Below are 23,646 nucleotides of genomic sequence, written 5' to 3'. Positions count from 1 at the left end.
AATGGAGGGTGAGTAAGAGAGGAGTCACGGATGATATCTAGGTTGCAAGCCTTAATGAGTGGAAGAAAAGATGGTGACGCCCTTGACAGTGAGAGGGAAGTTGGGAAGGGGAGAGGTTTAGGAAGGAAAGAAAATGAGTGATGTTTTTGGACAGGTTAAATTGGATGTGCCTATGGGGTATCAGGTTTGAACTGTCCAAAATGCAACCAGCAAGGGATAAGGTCAGGGGATGAAGTAGGGTTGGATAAATAGGTGTGGGAACCATCTGCACAGAGGTGGAAAGTGAAGCCATGGGAGCTGATTGCCAGAAGAAGAGAGCCAATAACAGAGCAGTGGGGATACTTATGGTTAGTGGGCATCACCTACATGAAGATCCGTAGGAGAATAACCAACAAAGCACAAAAGTCAGGAAAACCCAAAGAAAAGAGAGTCCTCAGAAGGAAATGGTGATCAACGATATCAAAGGTCAAGGAGGATGAATGGACTGAGAAGTGGCCATTAGTAACTCTGAAGACTGCTGTTTCAGGACAGCACAATAAGAAGCAATATTAGAGAGGGCTTAAAAGAGAACTGGACAAGACACCTATTGTAGACAGCTCTATCAAGGAATGCAGCCTCAAAGGAAAGGAGAGAGAAAAGATAATCTCTAGAGGGGATGGTCAGATCAAGTAAGGGTTTCAACTACTGAGGAGACATGAGTGTGTTTCTGTGTAGAAGGGAAGGGGACGATACACCAAGAGAATGAGAGGAGAGTGAGGTCAGTATGCTAGAGGAGATGAGAGAGGAGAAGATAAAAGATGTAAAGGAGCTGGCCTAGGCCAGGACAAAGGTCACCTCTGCATCTGAGACAACAGAGAAGGAAGATAAAGTGAAGAAAGGTGTATGATATAGATAAGATATCTGTGTGGTAAGTGGGAGGTGAGAAGAAGCTCTCAGTGAATGGCCTCAGTGTTTTCAGTTAATGGTTAGTCATGGTCTTCAGCTGACAGCATGGGGAGGCTTAAGAAGATGTGAGGTTTGAACATCCAGCATGGAGAATATGAAGTGATTCGATTAGGGAGAAGTAGAATGAGGCTGAGAGTTAACTCAGTAGATAGAGTGCTAGGCCTGGAACCAGGAAGACCTGAGTTCAAATGTGACCTCAGACACTTACTAGTTGTGTGACCCTAGACAAGTCATTTAACCTCTGTTTGCCTCAATTCACTGTAGAAGGAAATGGCAGACCACTCCAGTATCTTTGTCAAGAAAACCCAACGGTCAGTATTGGCATGCTATGGTCACAAAGAATTGGGCATGACCTGATGACTGAACAACAGAATGAGATGACACAGCTGAGATTTTATGACAAAAACCAAGGGAACCAAGACAGCACAGTCTACTAATTTCCTCCAGCTCTGTTTAGCAGCAAAGGAAGTAGATCATTGTTGGGATTTGACAAGGCATAATCATAAATAAAAATTATCAATGACTCTTATAAAACCTTCCCATAAAAGACTTCTAATTTTCTGAATTAAACAGAATACAGACACTAACACATTGTTGGCAGAGTTCTGAAATGATCTAACCACTGGGAAAAGCAACTGGTAACGACTCTAAAAGAGCAGCTCCACGTTCCATGCCCTTTGACTCTGAGATCCCCTTGCTGGGAGGGCTCCCAAAGGAGGTCAGAAACAGAAATAAAGTCCAATATCCACCACAAGATTCAAAGCAGCACTGGGGGAGCAAAGAACTGGAAAAATGGCTATACAAATGAGAATATCTGAATGTAAGAGACTTACTGTGCCGTTAGCAACAATATTGAAGATTTCAGAAAAACATGAAAAAACCACAGCCAAAAAAACACCTACAAAAGGCAAACAAACACTAAGAACTGGAAGGAGTGAGCTGAGCCTAGAACCAAGTTAAGAAAATTCATCACAGAGGCAAGGGATAGACCATCGACTGTCTTACAATACTTTGAGATACAGCATGTGGGGTGGTCTTGCTAAACTAGTGTTCAACTCTGTTATATGGACTGGCTCACTGGATAGCAAAGGGATCTATTCAGAAATGGATGTTCTATGAAAACAAAGAGCTAGGCAGACAGACAAACTAAGACACAGAGAGAGTGTCTTTCCAATCCAACTCACTTAAATATGACACAAATTATTTTTCTGCCTTTAAGCGTAAATAGCAACCCATACAACAAACCTTAGTATTAAAATCAGCAAGGAAATCAAAATGCTTTTTGAGATCTGTAGCCAGAATGGCTTCAATCACCAAGTAACGAAAGTGCTTGAACTCTGGTTGGTTAAGGTTACTGAGAAAGTTGAAGTCAGGCCGAGAAAGGAACAGGTTCCAAGCAGCTGCAGCATGATGATTTTCCAGGACAGAGCGGTCATTGTACAATACAGCCTAAAAAGGAATAAGGAAACACATAAGCAAGCATCAGAAGACATTACATTTTAATAAAACATTTAAAAGACTTTGAAACCAAGAGAAGATAAATGACAAGATGCAATCATTATTTAAAATCAAATAAACTTAAGAGTTAGAAAACTTGGAAGTCACACAGCCTAACTTCATCTTTTGGTTAATTATGGGACCATTAACATGTTACAGAATTAACATTAACATTAACATGGGACCATTAACATGCTATAGAATACCACCTGCAAAACCCCCAGCTGTTCTCTTCTACCTGCATCAAGGATTAATGTTTAAATATGTACAGAGATTATTCTCATGAAGATTTTGCAGAAATGGAAACATAAGCATAGAACTCAGGAGGAAGGAAATAATCACACAAGTGATTTTTTTCTCCAAGGATCTCTCACTGGTATCTTCCCCTTTTTTTCCGATCTCTTGAGGATCTATACTATAACATACTCAAAATTGACTCATTTCCGGCACAGACTCCCTCTGGCTACAAATGGATGAATCTAGATGCCTTTCCCACCATTTATAATTGTGAGTGCTTTTTCTACCTCCTCATGTAGCCCCTGAGGATTGTGAGGTTAGAGCCCAAGTGTGGTGGGTTCCACCATCATTAATGTAGGGAAGAGTTGTTTGTAGTCATTTGAACGGTCTCTCCATCTTTTGTTTGCTGTCTTTCCACCTTTCATCCTTAAACGCTCTCATGAAAATTTAGCTTAACAAGGTCTCTTTCATCAACCTGTCTTTTGCTATACCAACTACTGTTTTTTAAGATGTTCATAACCTTCCACCACCCTCTGCAAGATTTTCTTTTTAGATTTAATAATGTTTTATTTTTATATTCAATTTGTTTCTGAATATGCCCCCTTCTCCCTTTCCCTACCTAGAAACCTCCCCTTATAACAGATATATTTTTTTAAAAAGCAATTCAGAAAAACCAACCAGAGACTTCTGGCATAAGATTTAATAAACAAATATAGGTCCTAAACCAGTAATGTTAACTGCCATATTTCCCTACTTGGTATAGAAAGGAGGTGTTTACTGGCTAAGGTGGTTTCTCGGTTTTTTTGATCTCCTTGTTATGGTGATTGCTTTTCATTGCTTAAACTTCTTTAGAAAATGGCAATACTCTATGTCAGTGTTCTTTTCTCCATTTCCCCTTCTGGGAGGCTAAAAACTAAGTGAGGCAGACTGCTGGCCATATTTCTTCATTTTAATTTTTTCTCCTTGATTTTGATCCGTGCCATATGATGATCACTATATAAACAGTTGGCTTGGAAATGAGTCTCACATTGTAATCAATTGTTTGCTGTCAGTTTTTTTATGTTATTCAGCATCTCCTGAGTCTCTTCTTGAATAAAATACTAATGACAAAAAGGCATAAGGCCTCGTGTAGTCTAAAAGTCTCTGGTCCCTTTTGTTTCTTACTCCTGAGTCACATTTTTTCCCACATTTCCAAGGTGCCCTTATGTCCACACCTTTGCAATGAAGTCACTATTACAATACATGTGAAATGAATCTGGAGGATCTTACTGGGATCCTGCCAGGATCTCTCTTGCTTCTTATCCTCTACAATAGATGTTTATCTTTTTACATATCATATATTCTGCCATTTAAAATGGCAAAGAATCTCATGAAATGTTATTTGTTTTTGTATAAAATCTTTCTTTTATTTGCCCATCCAGAGGGAGCCTATGAACCATCTTTCAGTTTAGATCCACCTTTATTTTTTCTCCTGGTTTCAGTTACAGAGAGAATGTTAATATGGGTATGACTCAGATTCTGAGTAGGAATGTCAACTTGTATTCCTACTGCACAAAGATCTCATGTTAAGTTAATATTTATAAACAATTTGATTTCTTCCAATAGAAAATAAGCTCTTTGAGGGCAGAGACCATCTTCATTTTTGTCTTTATATTCCTATCACTTAGCACAGCGCTTGACCCATAGTGGACACTTATCAGTAAATGCTTAGTGAAATGAAGTTTCTGGCCCCTCCTCTGTCTCTCCATGGTCACAGCAGAAGGGGAAAGCCCAGCTGAGGGTCATCTTGTTTTTACTTCCTGATAAGGTGTAAATATAGGAAGAGCTAAGGACTATATAACTGAAGTGTTAAATATTACTTTATGAAGACCATCTTAGTGAATGACCATCATCTCCACAAATATCTCTGACAATAAGAAAAGGCAAACATTGTACCTAATACACAGAAACATCAAAGAATACAATGTGGCTAAAGAATCTATCCCAGTAAGGAATGTCCAAAAATAAACTGGGGTAAATTATTCCCTAATGGATGGGAAAAGTAGAGCATAAAACAAAAATCACAGGATTTAGAAGGGACTTGATAGATACTCTCATCTAAAATTCTCATTTTATGGATGAGGAACCTATGGCCCCAAGAGGGAAAGAAAGGGATTTCTGCCCAAGTTCAAAGAGGCAGCTGAATAGTAAAGGCAGGACAAATGACTTGAACAATATGAGGCCTTTCTAGATAAAAGAACCTACTGCAAGGAGGATTTTTTATTTTGGAGGAAAAAATTCTACCCTGTAGGCAACAGAAGATGATGTAGGCTTTACACATCCTTTCCTTATCAATGATGCTCAACACCCTTCCTTCAACATTAGCATACAGGAACTTTAAACCATGTGTGTGTGTTTGTCCCATGTCATCAGAGAAATGATGACATGACTTGTACCTGACTTTGTTTTGAGTGAGGGAGGGCTGGGCAGGTCCAGCCTTACTTCTCCTCCAGAGCCATCTGAATCCAGTGACCAGATATTCATCAAGATGACTGGAGATGACCCAAGATGAGGCAGTTGGGATTAAGTGACTTGCCCAAGGTCACACAGCTTGTGAGTGTCAAGTGTCTGAGGTGAGATTTGAACTCAGGTCCTCCTGACTCCTGCACTGGTGCTCTATCCACTGCACCACCTAGCTGCCCCTTAAACCATGTATGTATGGATGAATGAACAGGTGTCTGCAGGATGTCTATGTAGACTATTCTCACTAAATCCTCTTATTTACCAGACCTAATAAGTTCTTTATAAGAAGTTCTGCATCAGCTCATGCATCATAATTATTCTTTTCTCTGGTCTAGTAGCATTGTCCACTTTAGCTGATTGTTGACTGGCTACTCCTTCAGGAACTTTAAACAGTATTAATCCCTGAACTTACACAAGATACTAAGGCAATCTTGAACAAGATCACTAAAGCTTTTGTGATTTTTAGCCCAAAGTTGTAGAAAACTATAAAGTCTGGACAGGCAGGCAATATACTGAAGCTAGCTACTGTTACGTTTTCCTAAGATCAGGCAGGTCTTTGCTATTTGAAGCATTCGAAATTCCAAAAACACCTGATAAACTAATATCCACATGTTCATCTAAAATCATATTCCAAATCCAAATATAAATGATGCATCATTTGTTATTTGGAGATTATTTTTAATTCAGTAAGGAAGCATAATTTGAAATATGTGTTATGTGTGTGTTTGCAAAATGCTATGGAAAAAGCCCTGGTCTTGGGGTCAATGGTACTTATACTATGTGACAGGATTGTTAAGAGAACATCCTTTATAAATTTGAATGTTTTGCATATGGGAGTTATTATGGACACGTGGGGTATGATGGGGAGGAATCTCCTAAAACAACATTTAATTCATATAGTTTTCCTAGCCAAATCCCACCCTGTTTCTTCTCCTCCAAAGTCCTTCCCCCTCAATAACTCCTGAAGCTGCTTCTTTCCAGGGTTACTCACATACTTGGGATTTGTCCAGACAGAAAAGAGAATAAAGCAGACTGAAGAAGTGGCACAATGGATAGAGTGCCTGGCCTGGAGTAAGGAAGACTCATTTTCCTGAGTTTGAATCCAGCCACAGACACTCACTAACTGAATGACCCTGGGCAAATTCCCTGCCTCAGTTTCTTATCTATAAAATGAACCAATCTATAACGAGCCTTATCTATAAAATGAACCAAGTAAGCCCCAAATGGGATCACAAAGAGTTAGATGTGCCTGAACAACACAAAAGAGGAAGGCAGGAAAAACTGCCAGAGCCACAGAACTGTGACTAAAAGGCAAAGAGTAAAAGAAAAAGAAGCTCACTGCATGACAAGGAACCTTTGGTCAAAGTATGTTCCCATGCTCTTGTGCTTGGCACGTGGAGCAGCCCTGACAAACTGCATAGCTTTAAAGATTCTTCTCATGCTCAATCCCCATCCTCAGACCTATGTGAGACATTCTAAGGCATGATCAGAAGTTCCAAGGTCCCAGTAGTCTGCATCTTGTCCTAAGGTTTCAACAAACAATAAGAGATCTCATTGCCAACTCATTTACCTTCATCACAGACACACCCAGCCTAGAAACAGTTTTTTCTAGAAAACAGATGAGTCCTTCCTCTATCCAAAATCCAGGCTAATGTATGATGTTCTGAAAGTGATGATGCCTTCCATGACTGGGTATGAACTCTCCTTGTCCTAGGTAAACTTGACCCATTATTTCTACTTTAAGGATAACTAACAGATTCAGAACCAAGTCATAATCCTGAGCTACATTCCTGGCCCTGGCTTATAAAAAAAGAGTTCAAGAAACAGAAAGAACCGAAGAGCTGAGTGATTGTAAAAGGAAGATTACAGAGAATCAGACTCATGTTCCAGGTCATAGGCAAAATCATTCAGGAAAGGTTCTAATGTTTTTTTCACAGCAATGTCAGTCTTTCATAAACCATCTATCTATGTCCACTTAGATAAACAAAGGGGGAGATTTTTGACCATTTCCTTAGGACACACTAATGTGTGCAACACATCAACATCCCTTAAAAAATCAATGAAGAGTCCAAAGGGAAAATTTAACTGTGTTACATAATTATATTATTTTTTAATTTAATTATAATTAATTTAATATAATTATACTGTTTTTAAAAATTTCTTAACTATTCCTCTCCAAGTTTTGGGATTGAAAACTGTTCCTACCTGAGGATCACTGGTAGCCACCAAAAATGCATTTGTCCGTCCTGGGTGATCATAGTCATGCATGGCAGCTGCCACATACAGAGCCATCAGTTCCAAGGCAGGAATGTTCAGCGCCACACAGCCATAGTTTGGATCCGTCATTGGGCAACTCTTGGAGGAAGTGTATGAAATGCGTATAGGAGAAAGTCCACTACTATATTCTGGGGGATAAAAATAAAGAACAGAAGGACCTGTCATTATTTTCACTTCAAGGCAACCAAGATTTCTAAAGTACCTATTACAAAAAATGAAGGCTTGATATTGGAGGACATCCAGAACCCCTGCCTTCACATAGACTTTAAGGTCTAGTCTAGACAGTATGACACAGAGACATGACACTCTATTGGAAAGCAGAATATGTTGAGGACAATAAGCTAAATGATCTATAAACTCTTGGAACGAAATGTCAATGTGACCTGGGGAAAGGGAAATGAAAGAAAGCTTCACAGAAGAAGCAGAATCTCAACTGGTCTCCAAATAGCCTGTCATCATGCCAGGCTTCCTCACATTCAGGATTATTTGCCTTATTTTTTCTATACATAATCTTATAATTCTCTACATGCAGTGAGGAACACAGATAACTAAACAGTTATCAGCTCTGAAGCATATATGATCAACTTCCTTGTTGTTGCTGGATTTAGGACTTCACTGGTATAGGGATCTTCTGCTAAGGAAACTGTCTCTATGACAGCAGACTAGTAACTACTGCATACTTTAATAGCATCAGAGTTGCCTGGGACACTGAGAGATTAAATATCTTGACCATGGTCATCTTGCCTTCTTAATGATGTGAGTCTATATTTTATACAGGGTGTTCCCAAGAGGCAGATTAGATTAGCTACTTGGCTTTCAGGTTAACCAGGCTAAAGTATAGGGATCTTTTGTTCTGAAATTGAAGAAGCCCTCCCCTAAGGGGATATGAACTCTCGTTGTCCTAGGTACTTCTTGACTCAGTATTTGCATTTTAAGGATAACTGACTGATCCATAACCAGTTTATAACCCTAGGCTACATGCCTGGATGTGACCTTTACAAGAGAATTCAAAAGAGAGATAGAAACAAAGAGCTGAGTGTCGGGGAGAGGAAGACTATGGATACTCAAACTCAGCTCCCTGGCGAAGGAGTTGGCATATCTGCGAAGTCCAAACAACAGCACAGTCCTAAGAGAAGAGGTACCATGTGTTTCTAGAGATGACAGTAGCCCAAAGTAGAATAATGGTGGTGTTCCTAGACTAACCAGAAGTCAGAGCTGATGGACAACAAAAAAGACAGAATCACAATATGGAAGAACCCAGTTTGCCCTTCATTAGTACGGTGAGTTAGAAGGCATTCCCAAGTGACACTCTACCCTATTTCTTTAGCCCTTTTGGGATGTCATGAATAACAAGATGGAGAACTAGACATTTTCTCCAATCTTCCGAAACTCTCAAAACTTCTCAAAATAAGAATTATTTGCAAGAGGTAACTACTTGTGTCTCCACAGGCCAATACACCAAGTTTAAGAAAGCAACAACTTGATAAACTAAGAGCACAAAATTAATATAGACAAATACCATAAATTAATACCATACAAAGCTAATCCCTAAGCCCTAACTCAGCATGCCCTCTTCCACCCCTCACAAACAGACAAAGCGGCACAGCCTGCTCCCTGCAATGCCCTCAGCAATGACTTCACTGCTGCCCACCCTGGGCCATCTCCAGTCACCCCTCTCACCCTTCTCTGTATTTGGCTCCAGAGGAGAAGGTGAAGCTGGTGACTACACATCCCTCCCTCCCTCACATCCAATTCATTCACATGTCATGGCATCACTTCCCTGAGGTCACAGTCCTCCTTGAGAACACAAGACCAACAGCAACAGCAAGTTGAAGTCAAAGTGTGCTCTGGGTTGGGCTTCAAGCACCTTGTTTGGGGGGAAGGGCTGGGGAGGGAAGGCAGGCTTGATGGAAAAGATACTGGGATCTAGCTAAATCCAACTGTGTCCCTCCCGATGCCACTTGGGATAGGAACTAAGGCCAGTGAAAAGTGAATTCCCCAATACAGAAAGAGGTTATGACAGCTCTGAGACCCAGCCCAGCCACCTCCCATCAAAGGAGAAGGTGTAAGAAAGTGAATCATAGTGGAATACAGAAGGAAAAGGACAGAAAGTATCCAGGTTCTCAAGAAAAAGAAAACATAAATGCCCTGAGCACAAGTACATAAACTGATGGGGAAGCTATTAATCATAGAAGGAAGGATGGTCCCCAGAACATCTAAACAAGTCCAAACATCTCTGAATAAATATCATAAAATGAAGGAAAATGAATTTAGGCAGGGGACTCTGTAGATTCCCTAGAGACCATGAAACCACAGCAAGATGTTCTGAATGGTTCACAAAAGAAGCATGAGGGCAGAATGTATGGCCTGCTAGCAGAAATAATTGGCAGAATAGAAAAACGTGACTCCACAGTGGTGAGTCTCCACAGGAGCAAAAGAAAGAATGGTTATCTGGGAACACAAACATACAGAAGAAAGGACAATCTGGAAGAAGGGAAGCAAAAATCACACATTTAGAAAGAACACGTATCTCTATAAAAGCAAAACATACTGATCTTGAGGACTGACAGGATGTGTAGACACAACTAGGATCAAAAACCTGAATACCACAATGCAAGGAATACTACCAGAAAATTTCCCCAAACTTCTAAATACAGAAAATAAAGAGTCACTGAAAAGAATCCACAGACTGCTTCCAGAACAACAACCACAAAACCCTATGCTATAACCCTAAAGACACACAGTGGCTTAATTTAAATAATTCCAATGATAAAAAATAAATTCTGTTAGCAACCAGGAGAAAGGCTTTAAGATATTTTACAAAAGAAAAAGAAATGTGAGTAAAAGGTTATTTTGCACCCACCAAAAACTTCAGAAGGGAATGAAATATATGTCCCAAAGGCAAAGGAGCTCAAAATATAATCTGAAGTGACATTGCCATTAAATATGAGTCTAATCATTAAAGAAAAAAGATGGACATTCAATTGTTAAAAATGCACTTTGAGGCATTCCTAACAACAACAAAAAACCTCTTAGCTGAGAAAATTATTTGTTTTGCAAAATTTTGCTTTGCAAAAATTATTTGCAAAAACAGAAACACAAAGAAGTGAATTTAGTTACTAAAGAAAGTATAAAAACTGAATAAATTATCCCAGGCAGTGGGAGGCACAAAGTCAACTATGGATTTAATGAAAGAGATAAAGATAAAAGTGGAACCTAAACAGAAATAAGAAACAGGCATGAAAAAACATGAAAATCACTATTTTTTGTGAGACTTATCTGTAGAATGGGGGGGCCAATGCAAGGGAGCTTTAAAAAAGATTGAGGGAAATGTGTAATGTACCCTAATCAAGTCCATTAGTAAACAATGAAGGGAAAATAACTCTTGCAGTCTCTCATGAAGAGAGGAGGCTATAGGAAAATAGGTGAAATGGCAAAGTAAGAGATTGGAACAGGGGGAAGAAAGGAAGATATCTTAATTCTATGGAGAGAGGGGATCCCACTGAAGAATACTGCCATGGGGAAAAAAATCTATTCTGTAATGGGAGCTGGAGACTTTACAACAGACATCATCTGTGTAAATTTGTTTTTCAGAGATATTGTTGGTAGACTTATGAATAGGTCTGACTGTTTTAGATATAAATATGGAATTATGCAAGTGACCAAACTGTCTATATATTCTTTGATCCAGTGATCCCCCTATTGACCATATACCTCAAGGAAGTTAAAGACAGGAATAAAGATGCACCAAAATATTCATAGTACTACTCTTTGCAGTAGCAAAGAACCAGCAACATAAGCTTCAGTCTCTACCAGAGATCAGTGTAGTTCTCCACATAGTTGCAATATTATTGTATGATTGAGGTTTCTCTGAAAGGATAGGAGAACCGCTCCATGGTAGAAATTCTCCTGTGTCCTTGACTTTGCAGTCCATTTCTACTCTTTGTCCTCCCCATGATTGTTTTCATTCCAATTTGCATGAAATATCTTCTCTGAGTCTATATCATTTCACTCTTCTGGGTAGTTGTCTTAAGTGTTCTGTTAGAGTATTAGTTTAATGCCTTTCTCAAGGACTTGGATTAAGCTTTAGATGAAATGCACATGCAAGCATGTGAAAGATGATGAAAGAAGCAGGGAGCTAACAGATTAGGTGACATAACTGGGATCCCAAAAGACTTCAGTGGGCCAAAATCTAGTAAGAGGAAATACAGCCAGGATAAATGTAAAGTCTTACACTTGGAATTTTTTAAAAGCACAACTATGGAGCCAAGATAGAGTAGAAAGATGCATAGACTCTAGCGCTTCCCCCACAGCCTGCAAAATACCTGTAAAAATGACTCTCAACAAAGTCTAGAGCACCAGAAGCTACAGAACAACAGAGCGAAAGAGGTTTCCAGCCAAAGGTAACCCAGAAGGTCAACAGGAAAGGTCTATGTCACCAGACACTGAGCAGAGTGGAGCCCAGCCCTGGCCACATGGCACTGGGAGGAACAGGACCTGAACAGACCTCCTGGCAGAGTTCCTACAAAGGAAGGTCCCAGATACTTCAACCCACAATTGACAAAGAAAGCTCCAAAGGTCAGTGGGGAAGGGTTTTTCCAGCTGGGCAACAGGGAATGGGGTTTCTCCAAGAATAGCCCCAGGTGACAGCAGAAGCCAAGGCAGCAGACTGCAGGCAGCTACATGCTGGGAAGCAACCTGGATCCACTGCTCAGGCAGCTCAGCCTAAAGCCTTTGCCAGTAGGGAGCAGCTGATCTAAACCCCAGCCCTGAGTGATGGCCCGCCCCCACCCAAAGCCCAAGGGACCTGAGCAGCTCAGTCTAATCTCTTAACAAAGCATTCAGAAGTCAAGTAAGTGGCAGGGAAAATGCCCAAAAAAGGGATAAAAAATGAGACCATAGAAGGTTACTTTCTTGGTGAACAGGTGTCTCTTCCCATCCTTTCTGATGAGGAAGAACAAGGCTTACTGTCACAGGACGGCAAGACCCCTGCCTCCAGGGCCTCCAAAGTGAACTTAAATTGGGCTCAGGCAGTAGAAGAGCTTGAAAAGCAAGTTAGCAGCTTGCTAAAGGAGAACCAAAAAAATGCTGAGGAAAATAACACCTTTAAAAAGAAGCTAACTCAATTGGAAAAAGAGGCCCAAAAAGCCAATGAGGAGAAGAAGGCTTTAAAAAGCAGAATTAGCCAAATGGAGGAGAAGGTTCAAAAGCTCACTGAACAAAATAGTTCTCTGAAAGAGAATTTCAGGGAAATGAATGACTATGAGATAAACCAAGCAGTTAGAAAGCAAAACCAAAAGTTTGAAAAAATAGAAGATAATGTGAAACATTTCATTGGAAAAACAACTGACCTGGAAAATAGATCCAGGAGAGACAATTTAAAAATTATGGGACCACCCAAAAGCCATGATCAAAAAAGAGCCTAGATGTTATCTTCCATGAAATTATCAAGGAAAATTGTCCTGATATTCTAGAACCAGAGGGCAAAATAAATATTGAAAGAATCCACTAATCACCTCCTGAAAGAGACCCAAAAAGAGAAACTCCTAGGAATACTGTGGCCAAATTTCAGAGTTCCAAGGTCAAGGAGAAAATACTGCAAGCAGCTAGAAAGAAACAATTTGAGTATTGTAGAAATACAGTCAGGATAACACAGGATCTGGCCGCTTCAACATTAAGGGACAGAAGGGCTTAGAATAGGATATTCCGGAAGTCCAAGGAACTGGGATTAAAACCAAGAATCATCTACCCAGCAAAACTGAGTATAATACTTCAAGGGAATAAATGGTCATTCAATGATATAGAGGACTTTCAAGCATTCATGTTGAAAAGACCAGAACTGTGTAGAAAATTTGACTTTCAAACACAAGAATCAAGAGAGGCTTGAAAAGGTAAACTGGAAAGAGAAATCATAAAAGACTTTCTAAAGCTGAACTGTTTACATTCCTACATGCAAAGAAAATATTTATAACTCTTGAGATTTTTCTTAGTATTTGGATAGGTGGAAGGATTGTACACACACACACATACAGACAGAGAGTACAGGCTGTGTTGAATCAGAAGAGATGATATCCACAAAAAAAATATATAAAATAAAAATTAAGGGGTGAAGGAGTAAAATACTGGGAGGAGAAAAGGAAAAATGGAATGGGGCAGGCTACAATTCATAAAAGAGATAAGAAAAATCTTGTTCTATAGAGGAGAAAAGGGAGGAGGGGAGAGGGGAAAAATGAAGCTACTCTCTCTACATATGGTTTAAGGAGAGAATAACATGCCCACTAAATTTGGTATGAAAATCTATCTTATATTACAGGAAAGTAGGGGAGGAGGCTACAAGTGGGGTGAGGCGAATGATAGAAGGGATAAATGGGAGAAGGGAGTAACTAGAAATAAACACTTTTGGGAAGGGACAAGGCCAAATGAGGAATAAAAAAATAAGGGGGGATAGAGAAGGACAGAGGGCAATATAGTTAGTATTATACAACATGATTATTATGGAAGTCTTTCGCAAAATGACACATATATAGCCTGTATTGAATTGCTTGCCTTCTCAGTGGGGATGGGGAGGGAGGGAGAGAAAGTGGAATTCAAAGTATTAGAAACAAATGTTGAGAATTATTATTGCATATAACTGGGAAATAAGAAACACAGGTAATGGGGTACAGAAATTTATCTTGCCCTACAAGAAAAGAGAGAAGATATGGATAAGGGATGGGTGGGATGTGATAGAAGGGAGGGCTCATTGAGGGAAGGGGTAATCAAAATGCAAGGTATTAGGGGGAGGGGAGAGATGGGGAGAAAAATTGAACATCTTACAAAGTGATGTAAAAGCAGTTAGTATGAAAAGAATTGACTAGATGAATTACTGAGACTAAATCAGAGACATCTTTAGTTTGGGGAAATGAATTTTAGTCTAAGTCTCCTAGAAGCAGGTAACTTTGGGTAAAATTTGGCATTGATGGAAAAGTTAAGGTTTTAATGGTAAATTTGACTTATGATTGTTATTTAAGCAGGATCTAGAACATGTATAGAAAGGCATGTAAGCCACTTAAAACTTGCCTCAAAAGATGTTCCTTAGCCAATGTGAAATTACCATCCTATCTGAAACCTGGTTATTGGAACTTGCTATTTTAAAATGCTATGGGACTATTAAGTGACTGTTCTTCTGAGTCTAACTCCAGGTATGGATAGCAACAAAGGTGGTCTGAGCCTCCAATCCATGTTGCCAGTAAGCCTGTGAGATGCTGGTATGAACTGAAAAAGGTGATCTCATGGGAAGGGTAGGAGAGTGGCTGTTCAGCCTGGGCTGAGGTAGGATTCTCCTGACTCAATTTCCCCACTGACACCTGACAGACTCTAAGCCTCACTGAATGCAAGCTGACAATCTACTCCTGCCTGGAACTGACATGAAGTTGGGGAGATAATGTTTCCTTACAATGCCCCTACTCTTAGTGGCAATTTTCTATAGTCAAAAGGCTTGTAAGCTTAATACCAGATCTATTAAATTATAGATTGTTGGTCAGCGAACATCCGAGGTTAAGTCTAAAAGTAGGGTCCTTTAATTCTTAGTAATAGTGTGAAGACAATTAGGTCAAGGGCTTATGAAGTTAGCATATATAGTTATTATTGGTGTCTCAGCTGGTTAATGTTAAAAAAAAAAATCCGTTTGTGGTCTATGTTGTAAATGCTTTAAAAGAAATATCACCTGACCAAAAGTTGGAATTGTGTTATATGATATCAACTGTGCTAAAAATAAAAAATAAAAAATAAATTAACAAAAGACATCCTAGGAAAAAAAATAAAAGCACAACTACACAAGAACAGAGTTAAATAGTCATGGATATGCACGTCATGTGAAAAAGACCCCTCAGAATTTGTGCTCCACAAACTGAACACGGCAACCAAACAAGCTAGAGGACTCTGAAGTTTCTTCTTAATATAGTGTCCAGAATGGGAGATTATATAATCATTCCACCCTCTCCCCTGATCTAACCACAATTCACAGGGCCAAACTTTAGGAATAACAATGATATGGTAGAACTCATTCAACCAACCAATGAAGATTTATTAAGCACCTTTATTAAGCGCCAGGCTTAACTGTGTTAAGCACTGGAGATATAGAAAGAGACAAAAAACAGTCCTTTCCCTTAAGGACTTTCCATTTAAAGGGGGAAATTACACACAAACGAGTATGTGCAAACAAGGCATGACTTGGCAGTTGCTGTTCAACCTTTCAATCATGTTCTACTCTTTGTGACACCATTTGGGGTTTTGGTGGCAAAGATAATGGAATGGTTTGCATTTCCTTCTCCAGATATACATGATAAATAGAAAATAATTAATGGAGGGAAGTCACTAGAATTAATAGGAGTTGGGAAAGGCTTCCTGTAGAAGACAGGACTTTAGTAGGAACTTAAAGCCAGGGGGCAGAGATAAAGTGGGAGAGCATTCCAGGCCAAGAGGGACAGACAAAGAAAATGCTTGGAGACAAAAGATGGAGTGTCTCATTCATGGAAAAGCCAGGAGGCCATTGCCAGTGAATCAAAAAAATGTGGCAAAGAGGAAGGTGTAAGAAGATTAGAAAGGTAGGAGGCAGCTAAATTATGAAGGGCTTTGAATACCAAACAGAGGATTTTGTATTTGATCCTGGAGGCAACAGGGAGTCCACTGAAGTTTACTGAATAAGACCTCCACTTTAGAAAAATCACTTTAGTGGTTGAATGGAAGATGGATTGGAGTGGGGAGAAACAGAACAATCCTATTCTATTGCATTACTCCAGCATGAGATGATGAGGACCTGCATTAGAATGGAGGCAGCATCAGAGGAGGGAAGGGGGAGTATTTAAAAGATGTTGCAAAGGTGAAATCACCATACCTTGGCAACAGATGGGAATGGGAGAGAGAAGGGAAGGGACAGTGACAGGAAGAGCTGAGGACAACTCATAGGACAGTGTGAGTGTGAGGAGCTGGGAGGATAACATTGCCCTGATAGTGTCAAGGTATTAGGAGGCACTCTGTTTTCCAGAGCTAAGGACCAGCAAGTAAGCTGTGGTCTGAGCGTGGCATCACAGCAATCCTTTGCTGTCACTCACCCTCAGGATGATCTCACCTTCTGGCAAATACTGTCATGGGATTTGTGATTTCATATGATCTGTGCAATGATTTAGATTTGTTGGAGCTTCCCTATTTCCCAGGGACCTGAGAGCTGGTACTGCAGAAGATCAATCCCACATCCTGACATTATGAACAACAGGAATGTTTCTAAGTAGTGGGGAATATGCCACTGAAAATAAGTGACAGAGTGGGGATGACAAAGGGGCCAATCCGCTGGAGGGGATGGGATGGAATGGGATGTGCAGGTGAAGGGGGGGCCCTTGGAAAGGAGTAAGGCCACCTCTTCATGTGAGTTGGGTGAAGGAGGAGATAAGAGCAGAAAACATATAATGTATACAAAATTATCAAGTGGGAAAAAGAGGCAAATGACCTCAGTTTTTCTCTAAAATATGAGGTAAGGTGAGAGAATGGGGGAGAGGGCACCATGAGAGGTTTGAGGAGGGGTGGAAAGGTTTGGAAGAGTCAGTGTGAAGAGCAGGCAGTGAGTTGATAAGGAAGGCATAGAAGAACTGCCCTGCAGAACTGAGAGCCTGGTTGACGTTATGTAACATAAATTTGTATTGGACCCATTCAGAACAGTCACATGACTTTCTCCACCTTTGCTCAGTAACACGTTTAGAAGCAAAGGCAGCAAATGGTGGGAGTGAACCAAAGCTGAAGCTTTGCAGGGCCTAATCAGTGAAATGATAAAGGAGCTAGGGATTCAAGAGAGAACAGTATAGAAGTGAACGGGTTCACCGAGGAGTCAAGATGGAAAGAGGAGTGACTGGTGCAGGGTCAATATCCTGGGAAAGAACTGAGGAGTCAAGAGACTGGAGGTCACAGTGCAGGTGAAGAGTGGGTTATATGACAAAGCCAATAGATTACAGTCTGGTAAGGGGATTCCAGAATATTTGGCTTTGAAGGTGTCACGTTTGTAGGTGATGGCAAGGCCAAGAGTATGACCATCTTTCTATGTTGCTGAGGTGGGGTGGAGCAGCAGTTGAAAAGAGGTGACTGAGAAACTGGGTGGTTAGGGTATTACAGGGAAAATCAATATCATGTTCTAAGTTCCCTATTAATAAGCCAGGAGTTGAGGAAAATTGTGAGCCACATGTCCAATTCACTGAGGAAGGAAGGGGAGTGAGTGGAAGGTTTGTAGGCAATGGCTACAGGATTCTGACTGGGTGGTAGATATGAATAGGAAAGAGGAGAGCCTGAAAATGCCAACAAGGCAGAGAGTATGCCAGAAAAGGTGTTCAGAGAGTCTGTGTCATCAGCGGGGAGCCAGATTTCAATAATAGGTAGTAGAGGAAAGGAGTGGGAGAGGAAAAGATTTAGGATAAAAGGACTTTTGTTGCTTATGAAACAGGTGTTCCATAGGGCACAGTGGAATGGCTGGGGATGTTTGAATGAAACTTTGGGATAAGAAGGTTGAGGGGAATGAGAATAAAGAATCAGGAGGTGGGAGTGGGAATGGAGACTGTGAAAGGTGTGACCAGGTGTGGGAATGTTCATTACTGAATGGAGGGTAGCACTCCTTTTCTCAAAGGAGGATGGAATTCAGGCTGGAGGCAAGTGCAGCATGAGACTAGAGGGGCAGAGTCAATAGTCCAGAAGACTGCTCTACTCCTCCTCCCTCCAAAGGCTGTAGATTAGGCAGGAAAGGCCACAATCAGAAGGCAGAAGAAAGACGTTTGGTTCTCCACCACATTTCCTTTTCCTCTTCTCTCAAGGGACAGGTTCAGCAGGAGACAGAAGGCCTATAGTCAAAGCGAAGGTTGCTCCTGAGAGATCAGGCTGGCATCAGAACACAGACGTTGCCTGATGTTGGCACAGAAGGAAGCCCATTGCTTTGGAGCAGATGGGAGATACTCTGTCTGGCCCTTTTCACCTTCCCTCAGGGGACATGCTGGACCCAGAAGGAGAAGGTAAGGGCCTCAGTCAGAGGAAGGCTTGACTCCTCTTCTCATCCAGAGAATGGACAACAGGCTCAAGGAACCAGAAGCATTAAGCCCAGAGAAGGAACTATTTAGGAAGAAGTACATGATCACCATCACCAAGGACCTGAAGTGCTGGCATGTGGTAGAGTTTAACAACTTCGGTTTAACAACTCTAGAGGCAGAAATAGGAACACTGGGTAAAAGCTACAGAGATAGGTCTAGGCTTGATAGAAGGAAAAATTTAATAACTATAGATTTTTGAAAAATAAAATATGCTGCCTTGGGAGAAAGCAAATTTCCTGTCACTAGAAGAATTTAGAGACTGGCTGGCACAATTTATCCAGGGAGTACTGTATATGGGAGGATTTCTGCTTTGTTATTGGTTGGAATAGATGATCTTTGAGGTAAAATTCTAAGTTTTATGGATAATATATAAGGATATCCCCTGACTCTTTGGAATTCTAGTCTGAATGTTAACTGAACATAGCTGGTATCACTCCTTCCAGTTCTGCAAACAGGCCAAGAGCATGTGGAAGCCAGAACTTTGGGAGGTACAACAGGAAACCAGATCTTGGGTGCTGGAAAAGAAAAGGAACTGGCCTTAGGTGCTGGCAGGAAGTGGTCATGAATGGGTTAATTGACCATGAGATCAGTGCAATGAGTACATATTTGAAATAGCCCTGGATTAGAGCAAAAGGTAATGGAATGGCATTTTACCCAAGGGCAAAGTCAACCTATATGACAGGGTAATAAGAATGATAAAGAAAGGATTAGATAAGGAAACTGTGTCAGATATTTATTGCTAGATTACAAATCTCCTAGTACATATTTTTTAATGTTGTGTAAACTTCTGCACTTGATATTTTTTATTTTACATTTTTCCATGGTTGCTGGTGAAGTTCTTTTTTGAAATACTGAACCTTTGTCTCAAGTCAAAAAAGAAAAGTTTGTCTATCCCAAGATACAGAACCCTAGAAACAGGGTAAAGATCAGAGGAGGTGGTAGAGAGAGAAAGGGGCCAGCATTCCAGGAGCAGCTCTATGGTTATGGGTCTATCAGAAAGTCAACTCATCTGCAATTCCATTACGAGTGTTTTCCTCATCCCTCCCTGGCATATTTTCTGGCACGGGCATTAACTAATTATGCCAAAACATAGAGCTTGATGCTACTTCCTAAACTCGTACCTCTGCATCCCCAAACCAAAAACCTTTGTAATATGAGCACCATATAACGATACCCAATTAATTTAGACTTTTCTATGTGGATTAAAATAGTTGTTTAATCTTATTAACCAAAAATTCATTAAAGTTGGACTTACTGAGTTGCCCAGAAGATGCAACAGAGTGTTTTCTAGACTGCCTAACTTATTCTCAGGCTTATCCTTGACTCCTTTACTGAATACAGTACCTGTGCGAATCACTTTCACAAGATCCTGACGGATCTGTTTAAATCCAGGAATCGGCCGAGTTGTCAGGTACCATACTGCATGCAGGACATCTGTAGCATGTACACGATTGTGATCTACAAATCATTAAAACATTAGAGAAATAAATTTATCTATTATGCATGAAAAAAGAACTGTGAAAAATGGGACACTGAAGAGATGTTAAAAAGTCTTATCATTTTGTTCAAAACCTAAAAAAGATCTTTAAGAAGGAAAGTATTGTCTCCATTTCACACATTTTTCTTATCACTCTCTCCTTTTTCATTTATAGTTTACATCTCCACCCATGTGTTGAAAAATGTCATTTCCCAAAGATTGCTCTAACCACTTGCTTTCTCGGTAACATTAAGGCAAAATTGAAAGATTGGTGAGCATTTTTTCTCCTAGCACACAGTTTTAACTGAACTCCAATGCTAAATAAGACGAACATTTCTATATACATCCTAGAACAGAAAAGGACTGTACCTGAGATTACAGACTTCTATTATATACAGCTTGCTTTTCAAGTAATAATAATCATAATAATAAAATAATAATAAAATCAACCTCCAGTCTTCAGAACTGATCCATAAACAAGCATTTTTTTTTTAATGACTGGATTGCTCTCTCTCCCAGTCTGGAAAATAAGGGTTACTCATGGACCTGATCCTCCTGGATCCCAAAGAACTTTAGCCTGTTCTGTTTGTGAACCTCCTTGGGCTGCCAGGTGGCCCCCACCACCATGGGCTCACCATATTAATGCCAAATGTAGTGCCGACAACCAGCTGATGAGCTTAGCCCAGAATGGCTCCAAACTCCTGAGCTCAAGGAATTTTTGAGTGTCAAACTCCCCAGGAACAGGGAGCAGTGTCTGGGCCAGCACACCCAAACGAGCATTTACTTGTAAAAGGTCTTTTCTTCCTCTATATTACTATTTAGAGGACAATGGAAAGTATAACCCAATTAGTGGTATATCACAAAATCTCAAGAAGCAAATGTTTGGAAATAATGTTTTTAAAAGAGAAACTGCTGTCCACACCAACAGTTTGTTCTCAGGTCCAATAATATTGTGATTGTTACTACAATACTGAAATATTGCATCCCCACATCCTAACTTTGGGGATAAAGTCCTGATCTCTTCTTGGGACCCACTGGATCACTAATCCAGAATGGGAAGGGCCCTCAGAGGTCATCTTGTCCAACCTTCTCATTTTAGAAATGTGGAAACTGAGGCCCAGGGAGACTAAACAACTACCTCAGGGACTCATAAACAGCAAGGATTAGAGAGAGGTTTTGAACTCAGGTCTTCTGACTCCAGAGCCATTATCTGCCTTTTTATAATAAAAATTCCAAGTAACCATGAGTTCTGATTTACCAAATAAAATACTCATTAGAACAGCAACTAAGCTGAGAAATCACCTAGAAAATATTCTTGCAGGTCTGTTATTTGTTCAGTGAGAATGGGGCCTCTTCAGTTAGCATGTACTCATAAACTCTAGAGAGCCACGATTTTGCAGGCAGTAATAGGAGCTCAGCGTGTGTAGGGGTGCTGGATATTTGCTGCTTCACTATTTACAAAGATCTTTCTTCCAAATAACCCTGGGAGATAAAAATATTCTCTCCACTTTATAGATAAGAATCCTGGGGCTAAGAATAGGAAGTGCTAAGTCCTCAGTCACATGATTAGGTAGCAAAACCTGACCTGGAAATCAGGCCTTCTGCCTCCTCGATGATTATCAAATCCTCTGACCACTTCTACGCTATCAGCAGCCCATTTACTCCTCCTGGGGCAGGTATTCTTCATGTCCTCCCAAATCACTATTCCTACTTTTAAAAGAAAATTGTCTCTACAAAAGAAGAAAAACACTCTTTCTGAAGTGGTAAATGCTATTATGAATTAATATTAAATAGATAATAAAAATTAACATCTCTTAGAGCATAGTTTTCCCCCCCTCTCTTTTCCTCTTTTTTTTTCCTCTCCCTTCTCTCCCCAAAGCAGAAAAACTAATGACTTGCCTTAAAAATAATGTTATCCTTCAAAAGCTAGAGAAACCTAGAAGGGGAAATTCTGTTCTAAATCTGATTCTTACTAACAGGGAAGAAGCAGCTGCTTTGGTGGGGAGACTTAGGGGAAATTTGTAGGGAAGTAACCACGTCATCCTAGTTAGTGATAGAGGAGAGGAGCTCTGAGCGTAGTACAACACACATCCTAGATTTTGGAAAAGCAAACTCCAAAGGATGCAAAGAACAGATAGGTAGCATGTTTTGGACAAAATACTTCACAGAAAATCAACCTAGGAGGAAAGGGAGATATTCAAGAATAAACCTCTGAAAACACAAAGAGAAACAATTCCAACCAGAAAAAATCCTGAGACTTGTCTGAAGAAATCAATGTGGATACACAAGGAATTCACCACACAACAAACCAAGCCAGAAGCTAGAAGCCAGGCCAGGCAGCAGGAGATGCATGGAAGGAATAGCTGGCCCAGGCATTTGGTGAGCCAAGGCACAGGCATCATTTTTAGCTCTAGGGGGAGACCAAAGAGGGTCAGATCAGGAAAGGACTGTTGCTGGGGTGAGTGGGAAGATGGGAAATGACCACAGGGAGGAGGCAGCTAAGGCCGCTTACTTCTGCTCTGACTTCAATTCACTCTGAAAATGACCAAAAGGGAACTGACACTCATAAAAGTAAGTAAGAAATAGTAAGAGAGAAGAGACTTTGAATCAAAATCCCCTGACCGAGATGGAGTTCATCCTTCAGTCCTGAAAGAAATCAAAGACTAGATTGTTGAGTAATTCATTGCTGACCATGGAGTCAAGTGGAGGCTTGCAGGCAAGTGGGGGAAGCAGAGCATGGTCTGCAGGGTCAGTCAGTTCCCCCCACCTTCTGCCAACAGTTCATGGAAAAGGTGACCATGGGGACCAACTGGATCCCTTGTATTTCTTATGGTTCCAGAGCTCCTACAGTCAGCAAAGAGACACATCTATTCTGCAGCACACAAGATATGATCTTCTTTCCTAATATGGGTTTTTCATTGTAATAGAAAGGCACAGCACCCCTCTTACATCACCATATTTCTGGGAAGATGGTGCTTTCTGACTCTTCAAAAATGGTAACAGCCTTAGCAATGAATCTGTGCACCTTCATTAATTCTGCCAGAAAGTTTGCCTAGCTCCAGTGCCTATGGGAGATGAGGGATTCAAGTGTCTGAGTAGCCTTGTGTAACAAAAGTAAGAACAACTCTGGTGAATACATAGGATCTTCTGGTTCTGGTTTATTTCCTGATCATGCTGGATCTAAATATGTAGGTAACACTATATTACTTTGCTACAGGAAAACAACTGCAAAGGCTGAGAACATCACCACCCAGAAGTGGCTCAAACTGGAGCAAAAGAAAATAAACTTATTTCCTTCAGCACAACTGAAGCCACATCATCTGGATTTTAAAATTGACTTATTGTGTGATAATGAAAGTATGGAAACTCTAACTCTTTAAACATATTTTTCTACTTTTCCACTTGAAACCCTAAGAATTACATGCTGCCCCATTTTCTCCAAGAGACAATGAGGCCGAACAGAGCAAGCTCGCAATGAGAAACCACTATCCCAGAGATTTCATCATTTGTTGGAGCTGAAAGGGACCTCATTCACCTAAACCAAACCCATCATTTTTCAGAGAAAGGTACCAGACCTAGTTAACGACAGAACCAGGATCCAAACGCAAATCT

The 23,646-nt window shown here is 40.4% G+C and overlaps 1 protein-coding gene across 1 annotated transcript in view; it reads right to left on the bottom strand.

Annotated features, from left to right (window-relative positions):
* Window positions 1-23,646, bottom strand: part of PDE3B (phosphodiesterase 3B) — a 162,463-nt gene that overhangs the window by 10,462 nt on the left and 128,355 nt on the right. Inside the window, 3 exon segments of the mRNA XM_072619546.1 lie at window positions 2,191-2,394; window positions 7,387-7,586; window positions 19,902-20,015. Of these exon segments, the coding sequence (XP_072475647.1) occupies window positions 2,191-2,394; window positions 7,387-7,586; window positions 19,902-20,015 (518 nt within the window).

Source organism: Notamacropus eugenii, chromosome 6, assembly GCF_028372415.1.
Source record: "Notamacropus eugenii isolate mMacEug1 chromosome 6, mMacEug1.pri_v2, whole genome shotgun sequence".
Taxonomy (NCBI): domain Eukaryota; kingdom Metazoa; phylum Chordata; class Mammalia; order Diprotodontia; family Macropodidae; genus Notamacropus; species Notamacropus eugenii.
Note: the sequence above shows the minus strand (reverse complement) of the source record. Positions and strands in the feature narration are given on the sequence as shown.